We start from the raw sequence: 18115 nt of genomic DNA, 5'->3' as shown, positions 1-18115 counted from the left end.
TTACTGCTTAAAAGTAATATACTACTGTAACTCGTTAGTTTTGTAACTAGTTACCCCCAACACTGCATATAATACTGTCATAGTAGCCTAGAGGGATTGTACAGCTGGATTACTAATGAGAAAGGCATCCATGAAAATGATTTAACACATTAATGTTGTAATTAATGTTAACACACAAACATCCCTACAAATATATACACACGCACACACCTATAGACTGTATATACGGTAATGTATTTTTAAAATTAATATTGTCAACTTTCTGGCTGAGTGCTGCATTTCAGAGACACAGAAACAAGGACAATAAAACAGTGTTGTAGAAACAAACTTACTTTATTAGACAGAAGAAAAAAGAACTTTTCCATGACTTTTCACAACTTTAAGTAGGCTACATGAACAGATTTTCAGATTATCATTTCAGACTAGTCTATGCCCTGGCGGGGCAACATAACGCCAGGACAACATAACATCTGCCACGATTTATACTCAGAATTAGCATAAAATTGGGAAAATGAAAACATTGTCTACTTCACTTTCTGCCTATGCCAATGCTCAATGGCCATGTGCAGTTTGAGATGGATTGTTCCAAGCAGCAACTGCTTCATTGCCTGAATGCATCACCTGACTGGTTCGTTAATGAAGCAGATCAAAGTAGTGATGGCAAGTGTGACACTGAAGCTTTGATACAAAGCTCATTACCTGAATGAATCACCTGACTGGTTCAAAGCTTGCTTTGGAGAGCTTGAAAATGATAACAGAGGGTTAAACACCCTTAACGTGCCTGACTCTCTGGTGAACTGTGCATGCTCCACACACACACATTTAAATGATTTATGTCTACATAGATACAAGTACAAAGGACATAAACACTAATGCAATCAGATGTTGGGAGTCAGTCAGATACATGAGTGCCTAATTGGCGATCACATTAATGCATACACAAAAGATGACACCACACAGGATGATGACAATGGCAAATTGACAGATACAGTTCTACTGTAAGGTAAGATAGCGGTCAGTATCCACTTCATGGGTACAAAAAGCAGCGCCTCCTCCATATTGAGCGTCTATAGCAGATACTGAACAATACCTTGCTAACTGCTTGGCCCTTCTCTTTGGGAGACAAGCCATCTGAAGGCCTCTCACAACCAGCTTATGGATATGACCCAGGCTACCAAATATGAAAACTAGAAGTTTACACCTGCAGCCCAGCTGTGAGATGGTCTGCTGCAGCTGTTGATATTTCAGCATCTTGGTTAGAAAGGCCTCCTCTAGGCTGTGGTCAAAGGTACAGCCAACCTCTAGAACAAACACCTCTCTCTCATTTTCATTGACAATAACATCTGGAGTGTTAGCTGGAATATTAGAGAAAACATCTGAATCATCACTACACAGACTGAACATGCTCGGCTTCACAGTAGAATGTTTATACAGTGAAATAGAAGATCTGAAAATAGAGGTGATATCTTTCGATATCAAATCCACTATTCTATCGTGCCTACAAATGATTTCCGGCAGTGCGACTGACTTTTATACCGAAGCCTTGATGCTTCAAAGCAACACCAAAGCTTTGATACATGTCAAAGCAACTGAAGCTTTGATACGCGCTGTAGCAACTCATAATGCAATAACGGCTCATAATGTAATAACTTAAATGTAATAAAAGTTCATAATGTAATAAAATCATGAGTGCATAATGTAATAACAGCTTTGCGCATAATGTAATAACTTATTACATTATGAGCCTTAATGGCATCACTCATAATGTAATAACAGCTCATAATGTAATGGCTCATATGAGAAAATTGCTGGATTATCATCATCATCATCTTTACCTCTGCCATTACATTATTACATTATGCGCAAAGCTGTTATTACATTATGAGCCGATTATTACATTATGAACTTTTATTACATTTAAGTTATTACATTATGAGCCGTTGTTACATTATAAACCATTATTACATTATGAGTTGCTACACGCGCTTCAAAGCAATTCCATAGAACCACTGCTTCGCTTGTACAGACAGGACAGACGTTTCATTATATAGTAAGATTTTAGATACAGATTCAGGAAGGAACCAGGAGAAGCTCACACACTGAAAGAAAAAATGGAATGTCCACTCCAAAGGTTCACGGATGTGAAGATGCCATATATTTAATGGTCCATAAAATAATACAAAGGTGCTACCATGTGAAAAAAGAGAAAGAAAACTGAACAGAAACGTTTCGGCTACAAAGCCATCTTCAGTCTGCCAGATACAGATTCAGAACAGGTTTTGACTCATGACCGTGGAAACTCACTCACTCACTCACTCACTCACTCACTCACTCACTCACTCACTCGTGAAAAGTGCATCCAGCTTCATAAAAACAGTCAATACTGCAAAATCCTGCCAGATCATTCTCTGAGTAAAACCCCTGCACTTTTCCTCGCTGTCCATGCCCCCTGTAGCCTTCAGTGTCTTTATATAATCTTCGGCACTGTATGCAGTTGCAGATTTGGTAGGGGATCCTGTATGTCCTCGTGTAGTCGGTGGAAAACACTTTCCAGTTCACCACACCTGTTGAAAAAAGAACACAAGGGCTCATGTGTAAAGGTTCAGGTTATTTTTTATTTAATGCTCTGGCCTCGCTGCAATGTAGGAAGTGGCAAGCCGTCATGTCCAAGATGACTGCACCTATAGTTTACTGTCTATTATGTTCTATAAGCAAGTGACTTTACCTGTAGCCCAGAGATGCTGTGCATATAAAAAGATGGGAGTCTAAATGAAAACTTAAGGGCTAACAATGTCTGTCTGTCTGTCTAATGACACTGCATTTGTGTCTGGGCATGTGTGCATCTGTGTGTGTCTGTGTGTGTGTGTGTGTGTGCGTGCGCGTGTGTGTGTGTGTGTGTGTGTGTGTGTGTGTGCGTGCGCGTGCATGTCTGACCTTGTCTGGGTCCAGAGAAGAGGACTTCAGGTTCCAGCCAGATGGTTCCGTCTCCATGGAGAACAGCAGTTGCCGTGGTGTAGGGCAGAGATACCAGGTTCTTCCCTTGCTCCTCCTGAACACACACACACACACACACACACACACACACACACACACACACACACACCATTGGAGGCGTGGCCACCTCCATTAAAGTCTGCTTTTACATTATCAACCTACTAGCCTTCATTTAAGGACATTTAGGAGCCTATGATATTACAGTAGTGTGTGTGTGTGTGTGTGTGTGTGTCTGTGTGTGTCTGTGTGTGCGTGCCGTGTGTGCGTGTGTGTGTGCACTCACCCTGTGTATATCCAGTGGCAGTACGTATCGCCTGACCTCGGGCTGAGGAGGCTTCATCGCTGCTTTCACCTCCTCCCACTCCTCCCTCAGGTTGGCCAGATAGAGGTAGTTATACACAAAGTCATGACTGGAGAGAGAGAGACAGAGATAGAGATAGATAGAGAGATAGATAGATAGATAGATAGAGAGTAATTACAGTATAATATACCTCTTTCACACCAAGGTCCAGCCAGGGATATTCCTGGGTTGATTTTGTGTTTGAAAGGCCCGACCCGGCTTGGCGGCCCACCTCACAGGTGGGTCGGGCAAGGGTTGATGTCCGTGTGAATGGCACATGGACCTGTGGGACCTAGGGACAAATTAATCTCATTGGTTGATATATTAGGTTACAATATAAACATCTGTAAAACTGATAAATAAGATTACATCGTTTCCTGTTATCATTAGTAGTCGGCAGGGTTATTCTTGGGGCGGTGATTGGAATATGTGTACTGTACCATCTATGGCTCCGCCACACTGAGGGTAGCCAGTGCCACAGTTCAAAAAGCCTCCAATGACCCTTTTTCACAGCAGTCATTTTCAACACAGGTGCAACCAAAACATTAATGAGGGCCCCAGCACTGGAACACCTAAATGGATTGGAAGTTGGAAACCCTCATTAATATTTTGGTTGCACCTGAGTTGACCCTCCTTTTGAGATACAAAATGCCTGTTGTGAAAAAGGTAAATTGTGTCATGGAGGCGCTGAAGTCAAATGAACTGCTGGTATAGCATTTCAACTAGCTGCACCAGCACACCAACCCAAACAAACAGGCAATGCTGCGGTACAGGTGTTACAAACTACCACAAAGCAATGGCTAATCTGCGCCTTACACACACACAGGACCGTACCCTTTCCAGGTGCAGAGGTCGACGACGATGAAGCCCTGGTCTTCATAGGAGTTAATGTGGTGGAAGAGGTTAAAGGCTGAAGTTCTGAACCTGTGGCTGCTCAAATAACTGGCTGGTTCCTTACTGGCCAGGTGGAACCATGTCTACAACACACACACACACATAACACATATATGAGGAAAAATGCAGGGGCTCACATGCATGTACGTACGTACGCACGCGCGCGCGCGCGCACACACACACACACAGACACACCACACACTTACCCCCATGTTGGACTCAAAGCAGTCCATGTAGTTGGTTCCTCTGATGCTCCAGGCAGACAGGAACTTGAGCAGGTTGATCTTCACCGGCTGCTCCACAAACACAAAGTAGTTGTCTGTCATACCAAAACTACAGACAGACAGACAGACAGACAGATGAAGACCAGAATATATACACTATATACAGTAAATCCCTTTCTACAGCTATAGGTACATTTTCACAAGTACACAGAACTTTTGCATCTTTATGAACTAGGCATCTCGCACGCTCGATTCCTAGGCTCGCTGCGGGCGAGCCCACCCTGCAGCTCGAGCTGCTGCGTCACTGATGTCCGTCTTATGACATCATCAGTGACATCACAATGATGTCATAGTGACATCACAATTGCCCGAGTGTACTCAAAAACATGACCAAAATTGCAGAACCCACTTACTCCCTTTTATATAAGGAAGGATTAGATACAGAAATAATTTCTCAAGTCCTCTAAACTGTGTTGAAGTCTGAACGACCTGAATGTGCCTCTTGGTAACCATGGTGACAGCAATGTGGTGAAACCTCATTGTGAAGTGTTTGAGGCAACAAAAGGACTAACAACACACCTGTGCATGTAGGAGGGTTTGAACCTCTCACTGCTGGGCAGCTGCACCAACACCTGGACCTTTTCTATAGGATCTGACTTGTCTGGAACACACGCACGCGCACACACACGCGCGCGCACACACGCGCGCACACACACACACACACACACACAGAGAGAGAAAGGGTGTGAGGGTGTGTGTGAAATATTTAGATATGTGCGTAATATCCTTTTTCTTCAGCCTGGTTTCTAATATCTGGTTGATTTAACAGAGAATACAGAAGTAAGCGTGACATTAGATTCTCTATTTTCTCCCCAATTGTACTTTCAGAGTTCACAATGGTGAACTCTGAAAGAAAAGATTTTGGGTTAGGGTTAGTTAGTTAGTTAGTTAGTTTCAATCCAGAAAATAGGCTGGGTGTTATGAGGTTAATGTGTATTATTTTCTGTTAGAGCCTAACATTGTCTTTCACCTTTATACTTCACTGTTGCATGGTTCTGCATATGGCAATGCACAGAATGCCTCGCTGCATTCTTGTATGAGCAGAATGGGCAGTGATATGATTCTGAAGACTTTGTAGGCACAGGCTCTTCTCCATCTTCTAAGATGGTGAGGTGTCTGAGGCAGATGTCAAAAAGGTAATAAATAAACATCCAAATCTAGGCTACATAGAGCAGAGGTTCCCAAACTTTTCCGACTAGCAATTACGCATGTTGTAAAGTAAAAAAATTGTTACACTGCTGCTTACCTATGTGCCACCTCTGCAGAGTCTGTAACTGTTTGACTGATAACAGGAGACTGCGTTGTAGTTGATGAAATGGGGGCCACCACAGTTGGAAGCACGGCTGTAGACGTTACAGCAGACTGTGGACAGAGAGACACAGTTATACAGGATCATGTTCCTAAATGCGTGTGTGATGGCTAGACTGTTAGCTAACAGCTAACAGGAGCGCTACAATTGCTCAGGTATATTTTGGCTGTAGGTCAAAGCCTAGAACAGTGACCTAAGACTGTGAATAAATGCACGGATTGCAAGTCGTACTTCGTCTCCTTCCTCCTTGCTTTCGGTCCGGGAGCGGATCATTACAGTAGGCTTAAGGCCTGTTGAGATAATTACATATTACAACAACTGCATCGTTACAAATCAAATATGAAGTTAACATACGATCACTTTTTGACTTCATACAACACAATTAACAGACGCGATATCAGGCCAGTAAGATAATAAACGCTTCGTCCGGTGGTTTTGGTTCGGTACCATTAAAAATAAAAAAGCTAGCGAGCTATCGTAGCTAGCAACAAGCTAACGCTGTATTCGCTAACCTGTTTTTCATGCACAATGCTGAACTTTGAAAACAATACAACGAGTGCAAACTTCGTGCGGTTAAACAAACACATACGTTAGGTACAATTGCAGGAATTACCGTATCGCAGGTTTACTAGCCGTTTTGTGGACAATCTCCAGCGACACTGCTGAGACTTGGATGTTTTCAGGGAAGTGACGTGACATGACACAAGCAAAAAAACAAAAACCAAAAAACCCGCCCTGATGTCAGCCCCCGCCCCCCTGATGTCCGACCCCGCCCCATATCCGACTCCGCCCGATTCCGCGGGCTGCAGCGAGGACCCTCTCCCCTCGTTTATGAAGTGAACAGTCTGACCCCTCCCCTTCTGACTTCTCAAGCTGCTCACGTGACCCATTTATACATGAGGAACATGCAGTTTGACAGTCAGCTCTCTTTGAGATCAAAGCTTCCTGTGTTCGTCGACTGTACGTGCAGTTTGAAAAGTCTGCAAAACGGCCGTTTGTGGTTTAGACAAGGTTTCCTGTTGAAAACCTGTCACAGCTGCCTGCGCTTCAGACAAATACTACCACCAGAAGAGGATTTATAAATAGAGAGACGTTCATCCACACTGAGCACAGTCAATAATGATCACCAATTGGAGTCTCGCGAGAGGTTGCACAAGATGGCGGCGTAGACTTTTGCTCCCCGGCCCAGAGTTGCCAATTTTATAGAATTAAACCGTTTCTACACGTTTTTATTTTACAACAATTTGATTTTTGTACGGTGCTAAGGCTCGCGATCGAGTTGTATGACGGAGACTTCGTCTGATGGTGATTAACACGAGATCTGGGAAAGGAACGATGGCCGAGTTGGAAGCTAAAATGGACTCTGTATTAGCAAGCATAACTAGCATGGATAACGTGCTGGGGAAAGTGGATGCTCGCATTGCTAACATGGACGCTCGTTTTACTGGCTTTAATTCACGCCTTGACAAGCTCCAGGGCGAGGTGTCTGCTATTCGGATGGACATTAGCTCACAGAAGGAAGATATTCGCAACGTCAGGGCGGAGGTTGGTCTGATTCAAGCTGATGTGGTGACCAACTCACGTAAGCTAGCTGAGCATGAGACCGGTTTGGAGGGGATGCGTGCTAAACTAGCGGACATGGAGGACCGAAACAGGCGAGGGAATGTCAGAATCAATGGTTTGCCGGAGGGGATAGAAGGCCCTAATGCCATTCAGTTTCTCACTCAAGCCCTGCCGAAGTGGTTTCCTACCCTGGGCCCCCTCCAGGGAGAAATTATGAGAGCACACCGCCTCTACAATGGCGCCGGAGGGGCTAACAGGGCTAACGGGACGGGCCGCACGCTGATATTCAACTGTCTCCGCTACACAACCAGGCAAGATATCCTCGTCGCTGCAAGGAAAACCCCTCATCTGATCGATGGTCGGAAGATACGATTTTCCCCGGATTACAGTGCCCACACGGTGAAACGTCGCCTGGCCTTCTCTCCAGCCATGGATAGAGCAAGAGCCAAAGGGATCGAGTTCTTCCTCATCTATCCAGCTACCCTCAAAATCAGAGCGAAGACCGGTGCTATGGAGGCCTTCCAATCGCATGAGAAGGCCGAGGATTTCCTCTCAGCCATGTAGGGAGCACCATTCGAGTCGGCTGATTCGAGCTGAGCTGGCCGGTGGTTAGCCCTGGTGGAGCTACAGGCTAGCTCTTGCTGCTAACAGTTAGCATCAGGTACTGTTTTCAGTGTTTTGTTTACGTTCCTTCGTGTTCCATGGTGCTTAGCTACAGGCTAGCTCTAGCGGCTAACGCTTGACATTTCTGCACAGCTGACACATCGTGTTATCACAGCAGAGTCTCTGTTTACAGTACACGGTTACTCTAAGACGTTAACGAAGCTTGTTATTCAACAGGAGGTATTGATACACGGACAGTTTTACTCGATTTGGATCATCAGGACAGTCACTAACGACAACTTTATTTAATTTGGATTTTTATTTCGTCTATTGGCTGGATTATCTTGAACCCTGAAGCCTTACAGCATTTATCTGATTTGTACCCTTACTCGTCTTGTCTATTTGGGCAATTCGTTTTGAATAGACTGTATCTGAATATGTATATTTTATATATACTGGAAATAATAATATTTCTGTAAGGGGAATCTGACCGGATGTATATACTGTATATAGGCATATATATAATTTTGATTTTCGTAGCTTCGCTCTACTGGTAACTGCGTGTATCCGACCCTGTAGTAACTGATGCTGTTTCAACTGCTTATTCATGTTTAATTTTTATAACGGTTCATAATATTAGTCTAAACTCTGGGCGGGGGCTCAGTCTCCAGCAGCCCTATGTTCATTCCAATCGCGGATCAACATTTATTTGTGTTATTTTTTCTTTTCTGTTGGGATAAGTTTATATCATCATGGGTTGTTTTGGATCTATTATTGGGAGTATGGCGCCACCATGGGGATTTACGGGGAATTGCAGGGGATAGGGTCTCTATATGTCTAGGGGAACATGCACAGTTTGATATGGAGGAGAGATTTCTTACATTTTATTACTTGATTATCACTTTGTCCTGGTCATGGAGTATGATTATGAGTAATATGCAATCTAATGGGTGAACTGTCTATTTTGGTGTGGAACTGTGATGGTTTAAATGTGCCACACAAACGTGCCAGTGTTTTGACTTTGTTAAAAAGAAGGAAAATAGATGTGGCTCTTCTTCAGGAAACACACTTACTAAACAGGGACAACGGCCGCATGGCCAATAGGTTTTATCACACCATAGCATTCTCATCAGCTAATTCAAAAAGCAAAGGGGTATCCATCGTTTGTAAACGTAACTTGAAAATTAAGGTATTAGACGTCTGGGCAGACGACGTGGGTAGAATAGTGATCGCCAAAACTGAAATGTATGGGAGAAAGATAGCTTTTATTTCGGCCTACGCCCCCAATAAATTTGATAGAGAATTTTATAGTATACTCACCCAAGAAATGTTGCAGCTAACTGATTATTCATTTATTGTAGGCGCGGATATGAATGCTGTCTGGCAGGCATCTGAAAGGTCCAGTTTGACCGCCACTAAGGATCAGGAGTGTGCGTCTGCAGCTTTACAAGCCTGGGCCGAGAGTCTGGGATTAGTAGACACTTGGCGTGCTTTCAACCCCTCTCTGACAGATTACACTTTTTTTTTCAGGCAGGCACAAAACGTCTTCTAGGATAGATTATCTCTTTTCATCGCCACAGTTGTTTCAGAATATTAACGACACCACTCTTCTTCCTCTAGCCCTCTCTGATCATAAAGCAGTATACAGCATTGTTATAATAGGCAGTTTATCTAAAAGAGCAGCTAGATGGCGCTTCAACAACTCTTTACTAGGGAATGAGGCTTATAAATTACAATTTCTTTCACGACTGCAAGAATTCCTAGATTTCAATGTAGGGTCGGTGGAGGATCCCAGAATTCTATGGAACGCTGTTAAGGGATTTATTAGAAGCAACACCATTCTGTTTTCTTCAAATATGCGCAAGGCTAGGTCTGCGAGATTGCAAGAGCTGGAGGGTGAGTTTGCCAGGCTGGATTCGATATTACAGACTAATTATACAAGACAAATAGAGACTCAGCGAGATGTTGTTAAAAAAGAAATAAATAACATTCTCAAACAACAATCAGAATTCCTAATACATAGGACTAGGCAACGTTATTATTTTCATGGCTCGAGACCTAGTCATCTTTTGGCCTTAAGCATTAGAGCCAGTGAGTCCTTTGCAGATATTCCCTCCATCAGATCCTGTGCCGGTAATATTACAACTGATCCTAAACAGATTAATGAAACCTTCAGAACCTTTTACTCTAACCTATATCAGTCGGAGACTCAATTGGATAATGATAGGTGTTCTAACTTTCTTAGTCAGATGGACCTGCCACAACTGTCAGAGGCGGATGCTGAAAGACTAGGTGCTCCCATCTCTTTAGCTGAACTGAAGGAGACAACAATAGCTATGCAAAGGAATAAATCTCCAGGATTAGACGGGATACCACCTGAATTCTATATCACATTCTGGGACAAGCTCGGACCTCTACTTCTAGAGATGATGAGAACGTCAATAGACAAAGGGAGCTTCTCAAGGGATGTTAACTTGGCTATAATATCATTATTGTTAAAAAAAGACAAGGACCCAGTTGAGTGTGCCAGCTATAGACCTCTTAGTTTGTTAAACGCCGATCTTAAGATATTTGCGAAGGTGCTTGCCAGACGTATTCAGGAATACATGCCTACTTTGGTTCATCCTGACCAAACAGGCTTCATAAAGAGCAGGTTGGCTTCAGACAACGTCAGGCGCCTCCTGCACATAATTGATGCAGCGGCGGGTAGGAATACCCCGTCTGCGGTCCTTTCATTGGATGCTATGAAGGCCTTTGATAGGTTGGAGTGGTCGTTTTTGTGGGCTGTAATGGAAAAAATGGGCTTTGGGGTGGGCTTTATACATATGGTGAAGGTTCTATATTCTAACCCATCTGCTCTTGTTCTCACTGGTCAATTGTCATCTGCACTGTTTCCTGTCTCCAGGTCTTCTCGGCAGGGTTGCCCATTGAGTCCGGCGCTGTTCGCAATTTCACTAGAACCCCTGGCCCAAATGATCCGACAATCCACTGTTGTGAGACCTATTTCGGTGGGTAACACCTTTCACCATCTAGCGTTATATGCTGATGACGTGTTGGTGTTCATGGAGAATCCAGTGCAGTCGCTGCCTAGTCTGCTCTCCATCTGCGAGGAGTTTGGTTGTCTATCTGGATTCAGGATTAACTGGAACAAATCTGCTTTAATGCCCCTTAATGATACAGCTAAAGCCCTACAATTCCCCGCTAATATTCCTGTCGTGCAGCAATTTAAATACCTTGGAATACAAATTTTCCCATCCCTAAATCGTATTGTAACCTATAACTATTTAGACATTTGGAACAAAATCAAATCAGACTTAGAAAGGTGGACCAGCCTCCCAAATTCCCTTCAAGCCCGTATTTCTATTGTAAAGATGAATGTTTTGCCTAGGATTAATTTTGTGAGCTCGATGATCCCTCTTGCGCCCCCTGTTAACTATTGGAAAAACATCCACTCGAGCGTCTCCCGCTTTGTGTGGAACAAGAAGCGACCGCGCTTGAAATTGGCAACCCTGCAGAGAGGAAGGGAGGACGGTGGTTTGAGTGTTCCCAATTTCAAGTTTTATTTTTATTCATTTGTGCTTAGACCTCTGTTTGTGTGGGATGTCCCCAACGCTCCTGTCTCTTGGTATAAACTAGAGGAAAATAGTGTTCGACCTTGGAACTTGCAGGAGGTTTTATTTGCTAATATTTCCAACAAGCAGTGCCAATTGCGTTTTGGTCCAATTATTTCTTTTCTCATTCAGACCTGGCGCACATGTGAATCCCAATTCAAAACTGGTTGTAAATGGCATACTCTTTCACCATTATTCCATAACAGAGAGCTCTTGATTGGAGGTAGACCGATAACAACATCTCCCTGGAGCAGGGATGCCATCCGTTGTCTAGGGGACATCTATAATGAGTCGGGTTTGCGGTCCTTTCAGGACATCAAGGCCACTTATGATTTACCAGCTTCTTCATTTTATTTTTATTTACAACTCAGACACGCCCTTAAGGCACATGGTATTTCTCTACAACAATCACTATCCGTTCATCCCTTGTATAATCTGCTCACTATGCAAAGAGATAATAAGGGAATGGTTTCCAAATTGTACAGTTTTTTTTTAGATTCTTCTTATTCTGACTTACCAGTGGATAGGCTGTGGAGATGTGATTGTCCGGAGCTAGACCCCGATTTTGACTGGGTTCAGGTATGGGATAACATCAGGGAGGCTTCCCGTAACCCCAATCATCAACAGATTCACTTCAATTATGTACACAGAACGTATCTCACCCCACGCAGACTACATGCGATGAAACTGATAAATGATCCCTATTGCAGTCTCTGTACTCTGAAGGCTACTGGCACTTTTATCCACATGGTGTGGGAGTGTCCTCCAGTTGTTCAGTTTTGGTCCAACGTGTCTGCTAAGCTGTCTGAATTAATATCTGCAACAATCCCAATGACTGCTTCCACTTTACTGCTGAATGACTTGTCCGGGGTCAATATGCCCAAAGCCACAAAGCGTACTGTACTAGCTGGTATTACAGCTGCAAAAAAGATGGTTGCGATGCGTTGGAAGCCTCCTCACTCTCTTACCATTAGGCAATGGGTTCTTACTTATTTAGATGTCGTGTACTTGGAGATGTCAACTGCTAGAATAAATGGTGCAAGTGAATCTACCTTAATCAACTGGCAGAATGTTATCAATTCACTCAAAGATTTCTTAGCATGATCCTCTTTTTTCGATACCAGACCTTGACCAGTATTTCTTTTTAAAATCCTACTCTCCTGAAGTGTGTAATTGTGGTATATGGGGGGGGGGGGGGGGGGTGGGGGGTGGCGCCATACACACATACATATACATTTAAATCTGATTTCATTTTTCTTCTTTTCATTTAATTTAATTTTAATTTGTCAGCAGTTTGTTTTGTCTTCTTTTGTTTTCTTTTACAGGTGGTGCTCTGAATTTGGCAGTCTGTGATGTCAATGGTTGCTATCTAAAGAATTTATATAATCCTTATGAGCCCAGTGATCCACACCTTATTGCTGCTGCGGCGGAATTAGCACTGAGATTCTGAGGAGATATTGAGAGGGGGTCTATTGATCTCTCTATGCTGGGATTCCTATGGACTATAGTCTATCTAGGTTAGGAGGTATGGATGCATTCCGGTGCGTCGCTTGCTGCCAGTTTATGGCTTTACCTGACAATTTGTTTGTTTATTTGTTTATCATTGTTTTATTCTTGTCTCTTTGTTTTTTGTCATGTATGATCTGTGAACTAAAACTGAAAGTGAAAAATAAAAAACATTTGATCACAAAAAAAAATAATGATCACCAATTAATCAATCAATCAATCAATCAATCAAATCAATCAATCAATCAATCAATCAATCAATTTTCACCCACACATCCGGTCGTCAACATTGTCAGAATCGCACAAATCTCCAATTCTCAAAAGTTATTGATACAGCATCACGTTTTTCCCCCCAAGGTCATGAGGTCTTCTTATGCACTTTATTATTTTAGTTAAAGTAGTCACAGTGTTTCTTATTCTGAATTGTGCTTTATGGTATATTTACACAACATTTATGGACAGTGAATTGAAGCATTGGAACAAATCCTCAATCTATGGCAGTTAGATTTTGACTGCCACAAATAGATTTTGACTGCCACATATTAATTTCAACCAGTTGACTGCAAACTGCTGCTTTAGGGCTTATACAGGTATTGTCTTGCCTGAACATCATTCCAATCAAAATTAGGAAATTCCCCTTTTGTTATTTTTATTATTTTACTTTTGTTTATGCCTAAAATGAAATGTTACTCTGTACTTGAGTTCTGCCCTGGAAGTAATTTTGGTATATATGTTGTACCCTGTACATTGTATTAAGCAAGCAGTATTCTAGTGACCTGTATGCAGAATATATATAGGGAGACAATTATTTCCATTCATTAGCATTGTAAAGAAACAGAACAGTAAAGAGGATATTAATGTGATGCGTGTAGTTCTTCATAGATCTAGCCTCTTCATTTTGCTCTCAAAGTGCACCAGATTGATCAATTTTACTTAAAAAATGCCCCTGGAACCCCCTAGAGTCCAAGGTCAGCCACATTTGAATTGGGGGCTGAGCCCCCCTAAAGGTCTGATCCTAAAACCACCCCCTGCTGATAGCACTAGAAAATACACAAACTCAAAAGTTATTAAACACAAATAAAACAGTTACCTTGTTGCCCTCTAAACCTTTTCTCTCTCCAGTTAGACCTAGGCCGTGCTCTGTAACTGTGCTGTGTGATGCTGCCAATTTCCTTCCGAGTTTTTACTTCCGTGTTCCGTCAAGTTGCGTCAATTTCTACGTCTACAGTTTATTTTTTCAAAATAAAAGCACTTCCATGTTAACAGGATATATCAAAACCAAATAACACATTTAAAATACACATGAAGTAGGGTCATCATTATACACAAACACACACACACACACACACAAGCACAGCTGTAGACTGATACAGTGATCCAGATATGCAGAATAGATATGTGATCCAGTGTTCACCAGATCAGAGTCAAGCTGCTACATTTGTGATCCAGTGGGGGTCATCCCTATGTTCCCCGGGTCCTATGTTCCCCGTTTTAGTGGGACCCGGTGAACATAGAAGCCGCAATGCCGACCTTAGGTTTAGGCGTGGGGGTGGGAGAGGTTAGGTTTTGGGTTAGGGTCTGGGGGAGGTTAGGTTTAGCCATGGGGGGAGGTTAGGTTTGGCGTGGGGGCTGGGAGAGGTTAGTGAAAAACGGGGAACATAGGACCCGGGGAACATAGGACCCGGGGAACATAGGTACGCTCCCATCCAGTGTTATGCAGATCATAAGTGATCCAGTGTCCATGTCTGACAAAACTGAGAAAAGACCTCCAGAGGCAGCGTGTGTGTGTGCCGGGGGGTGCACAGCACTCACAAAATGTAAGTATGCATGCCAGAAAAGGAATAGGTTCTTGTACTTGTACTCCAATTCACTCTCCTGTCCTGGTCGTTGCTTGTTTGTGTCTCATTAAATCAGCTGTACACACACAGCACTGCCTAACTAACTTCTATCTGTGTGGACATGAGGCTGCAGTGTTTGTATGTGTGAAATACCGCGAAATGCCTTGTTATCAACTATTATTGCTAACAATGGCTTAGCCTAGGTAAACCCAGCCACCACGTGACCTGCTCTCTCAGTTCCCAGTCACTATCATAGTGACTGATAACAGGTCTGAGAGCAGGTCACGTGGGGGATGGGTTTACCCAGGCTAACAATGGCTAGCCTGGCTAGTGACTGGATCTGACCGGATCTGACGAAGAGCTGACTCGTTTAAACGGATGTGACACAATTCAACAGTGAACTTCCCAGCTCCCAGTTTTCTGCAAATGGAACGCTAACAAAATGGATGTGACGTCATTCAACCGCTACATCCCAGTTTGTTAGTGATAAAGGAATGGGCCATCATACCCCATCAACTTCCCACCCGCATCGCAGACACGTCCAATTGTGTCTGTAGGAAGGTCTGACCAAGCCAGAAGTACCACTGCCGGGAAATGAACCTGCAGGTGAGGGTGTTTGTCTGTGTGTATGTGCGTGCATGTGTGTGTGTGTGTGTGTTCTCGCGTGCACGTGTGTGTGTGTGTGTGTGTCTCTCGATTATTATGGGACTATGACAAATAATTTCTCTGCACGGGTGTTGGAGAAAAAACTGCTTTTTATGTTTTTAATAATTTGATCATTTATATATACTGTTCATACATGCTTAATATGTCTTGACCCAAGGTTCTGTTTAAGTTAGACTTTCACCCTTACTCACAATAACAAGTGCTTTGTACAAACCTGCTTATGACATATTGACATCCAGAGAGAAACAGTTGACTGCAAGACGTTTCCTGTTCCACCACAAGAATTGCGCAACACGACATTTCAGAGTGAGAGGAGACGCCATCATAGTTACCTGAAACGCAATGTGGGAAGTGGGAACCCATCGGTTAAACAAAACAAAAACAAAATCTCTAACCTTTGGGGGCAGTGAGTCTCGTTTCAATGTGGTGCAACAGGAAGTCAAGAGGCGCGGTCGGCTGCGGAAGAAAATCCCGTTCCGCTCCCTGCAAGCTCTACCATTGGCTCCAACCGACCGGCTCTGCCCATTAATGGATTTCTTTTCCGCTCGCTGTGTGTCACTCTCAAATCTGTCCGTCGCTATGAAACAACAATAACAACTCTAGCTCGTTGCTAGTAGCAAGTAGCAACTTGCTATACGCTGAAAATGGTAAGTTTTGACCACACACCGGTCACGTTCACTTCATTTTGATCTGGTAAAGCGCAGCATGCGTGCGAGCGCTGTTACACCCCTTTTGACGGAGCCTGGCGACAGATTTTCGATGCAAGTCGAAAGTCTGTCTGGAGAGATTATCTTGACTGATACCTGCACCTGCCTGGAAGATGAACGATGCGCTGGTTTCAGAAATACATATTGCCCAAGAATGGAAGGTGTGCAGAGCATACAGTGTTCTTCAAATTGCAATTTCTTTGCCGTGACAATCGGACCTTTTAGCCACTCAGTAGAAGCGTATTGCTCAAATTCCCTCAAAGTCTGGCATTGTTTGCTTTGCTAACGCACGATGTCAAAGGCCCACATTGTACAAAACAAAGTGAAATAATTGTGTTCTGCGACAACAGAGCAGCCAACAAAGAAATGCTATTCTCTTGCTATCACAGGAGGAGCTGTTTCCTGTGTTGCTTCTGAATCACCTCCTGGTTTGGCATGTCTCTGGGGAAACGCAAAGACTTGTTGCTCTGTTTGTCCTATTCATTTGCATTTCTCCGCTCTAGAATTGCGTTTAATTATCACAGCCAGAGCCCGTTTACTGAGATAATGAGAGAGACCAAAAACAAGCAAAATAAATTCCCCATTACATAGTTAAACACTATATACACAAGAATGCAAATCCCTCGGTAAACCCATTCATTTCCACCCCATATGCTCGCCACGAAGAGAGATAAAAACGCAGCGTTTCCCATATAGCTCTATACTTCAGCGCTGGAGCCATTATCGCTCGCCATAGGCATAAACATAGATTAATGAGGGCGTCTAAAGAGCTCTGCCAAAATTAAAGTTATATTTCAAGGGCCTTCCTTTGCAGCATCTTGTTTGAATGGAAAAACACACCCTGGCTGTAAATTTACAGCCACAAATCTCAACATGATGGTTTCACAATGGTCACAACGATGCCTGTGTGGATGACAGCAACATGGCACAAATGACGGTGTGTAAAAGGCGGAACAAACGGTTTAGCTGCAACCTGCGTGGCTTTCGGAGACAGAGTGATGTCATAATAAATCATATCAACAACATGACAGCGTCGCTGTTAGCAATGAAACATCGTCTTCTTCTTCCCTGCTATGAGATGACACATGGCTGTAGGCCGTGTGTGCATGGTACAGGTCCTGCTTCACCCACCTACCCAGACAGCTACATTGTATTGTAACACACAAATCACCAATGCCCCCCAACAGACTCGTTAACCAAAGACAGCGAAACTTAATCCAGCAAACCCTCGAGGGCTTGAAGTCAAAACGGAGCAGTCGTTAAGCGACAATGAAAAATGAGACTTTTACAACAGCTACATCTGTATATTTGATCATATTGTAGTCATTCTGCCAGTTGACTATACTGTTGATGCAGAGCTCCCTATTGTATTTTGAATACTGTAAACACTTTTATTGGCATATGAAAGCAAGAATAAGTGAGGGGGAAAATAAGCAATTGTGAATATCTGTATTACACTGTGGGAGAGAAATAGCCAGAGGGAAGGAAGTAGGAATAAAAGTATTATATATATTTTGGCTTATGAAAACCTTCAAGTTCACTAGTAATATAATACTGGGCTTAAAGCTAAGGAACATTCTGAGACTGAAATGTTCCAGACTGATTGATTGGGAAGGGGGGGGGGTTAGCACACCGCACCATCGCAACATGTATTTCTCTATTTCTCTATAAAACTAGTCCAACAACAACAAGCACCTAGTTTGACCTAGTTTTGGGTTGTGGGTGGCCTTTCCTCCTGTACACCCCCCCCCCCACACTCCACCCCACATTTTCTGAGTCACCATCCGCCGCTGGTTAGGG

At 43.2% G+C, this 18115-nt stretch overlaps 1 protein-coding gene across 3 annotated transcripts; it reads right to left on the bottom strand.

Annotated features, from left to right (window-relative positions):
• Window positions 1–484: 484 nt before the first annotated feature.
• Window positions 485–6501, bottom strand: LOC310790531 (retinal Mueller cells isomerohydrolase-like). 3 transcript variants are annotated; one of them, XR_014553384.1, is made up of 10 exons: window positions 6435–6501; window positions 5759–5874; window positions 5483–5628; window positions 5032–5113; window positions 4435–4521; window positions 4169–4311; window positions 3486–3626; window positions 3278–3358; window positions 2935–3049; window positions 485–2564 (listed from the first exon to the last, which is right to left on the bottom strand). XR_014553384.1 is itself a non-coding variant. In XM_083652228.1 (10 exons), the coding sequence occupies exons 6-10, from the start codon at window positions 4459–4461 to the stop codon at window positions 2341–2343; spliced, it is 636 nt and encodes a 211-aa protein (XP_083508354.1). In that variant the 5' UTR covers window positions 4462–4521; window positions 5032–5113; window positions 5483–5628; window positions 5759–5874; window positions 6053–6111; window positions 6435–6500; the 3' UTR covers window positions 485–2340. The 3 variants fall into 3 exon arrangements, 2 of the variants coding, with proteins under 2 accessions (XP_083508354.1, XP_083508353.1); XM_083652228.1 differs by lacking the exon at window positions 3486–3626 and adding an exon at window positions 6053–6111 and having other exon boundaries at window positions 3278–3404; window positions 6435–6500; XM_083652227.1 differs by lacking the exon at window positions 3486–3626 and having other exon boundaries at window positions 3278–3404.
• Window positions 6502–18115: the final 11614 nt, after the last annotated feature.

The sequence above is a fragment of the Poromitra crassiceps genome, assembly GCF_964638095.1.
Source record: "Poromitra crassiceps genome assembly, chromosome: 15".
NCBI lineage: Eukaryota > Metazoa > Chordata > Actinopteri > Beryciformes > Melamphaidae > Poromitra > Poromitra crassiceps.
This window is presented reverse-complemented; position numbering and strand designations above follow the sequence as displayed.

Excerpts from the sequence above, each read along its gene's own strand:
- LOC310790531 (XM_083652227.1), bottom strand. The coding sequence starts at position 4,461 with ATGGACTGCTTTGAGTCCAACATGGGG. Across the intron at positions 4,312-4,434 it reads GCTTTGAGTCCAACATGGGG|ACATGGTTCCACCTGGCCAG; the intron begins GTAAGTGTGTGG and ends TGTGTGTTGTAG. Across the intron at positions 3,050-3,277 it reads TGCCACTGGATATACACAGG|GAGGAGCAAGGGAAGAACCT; the intron begins GTGAGTGCACAC and ends GTGTGTGTTCAG.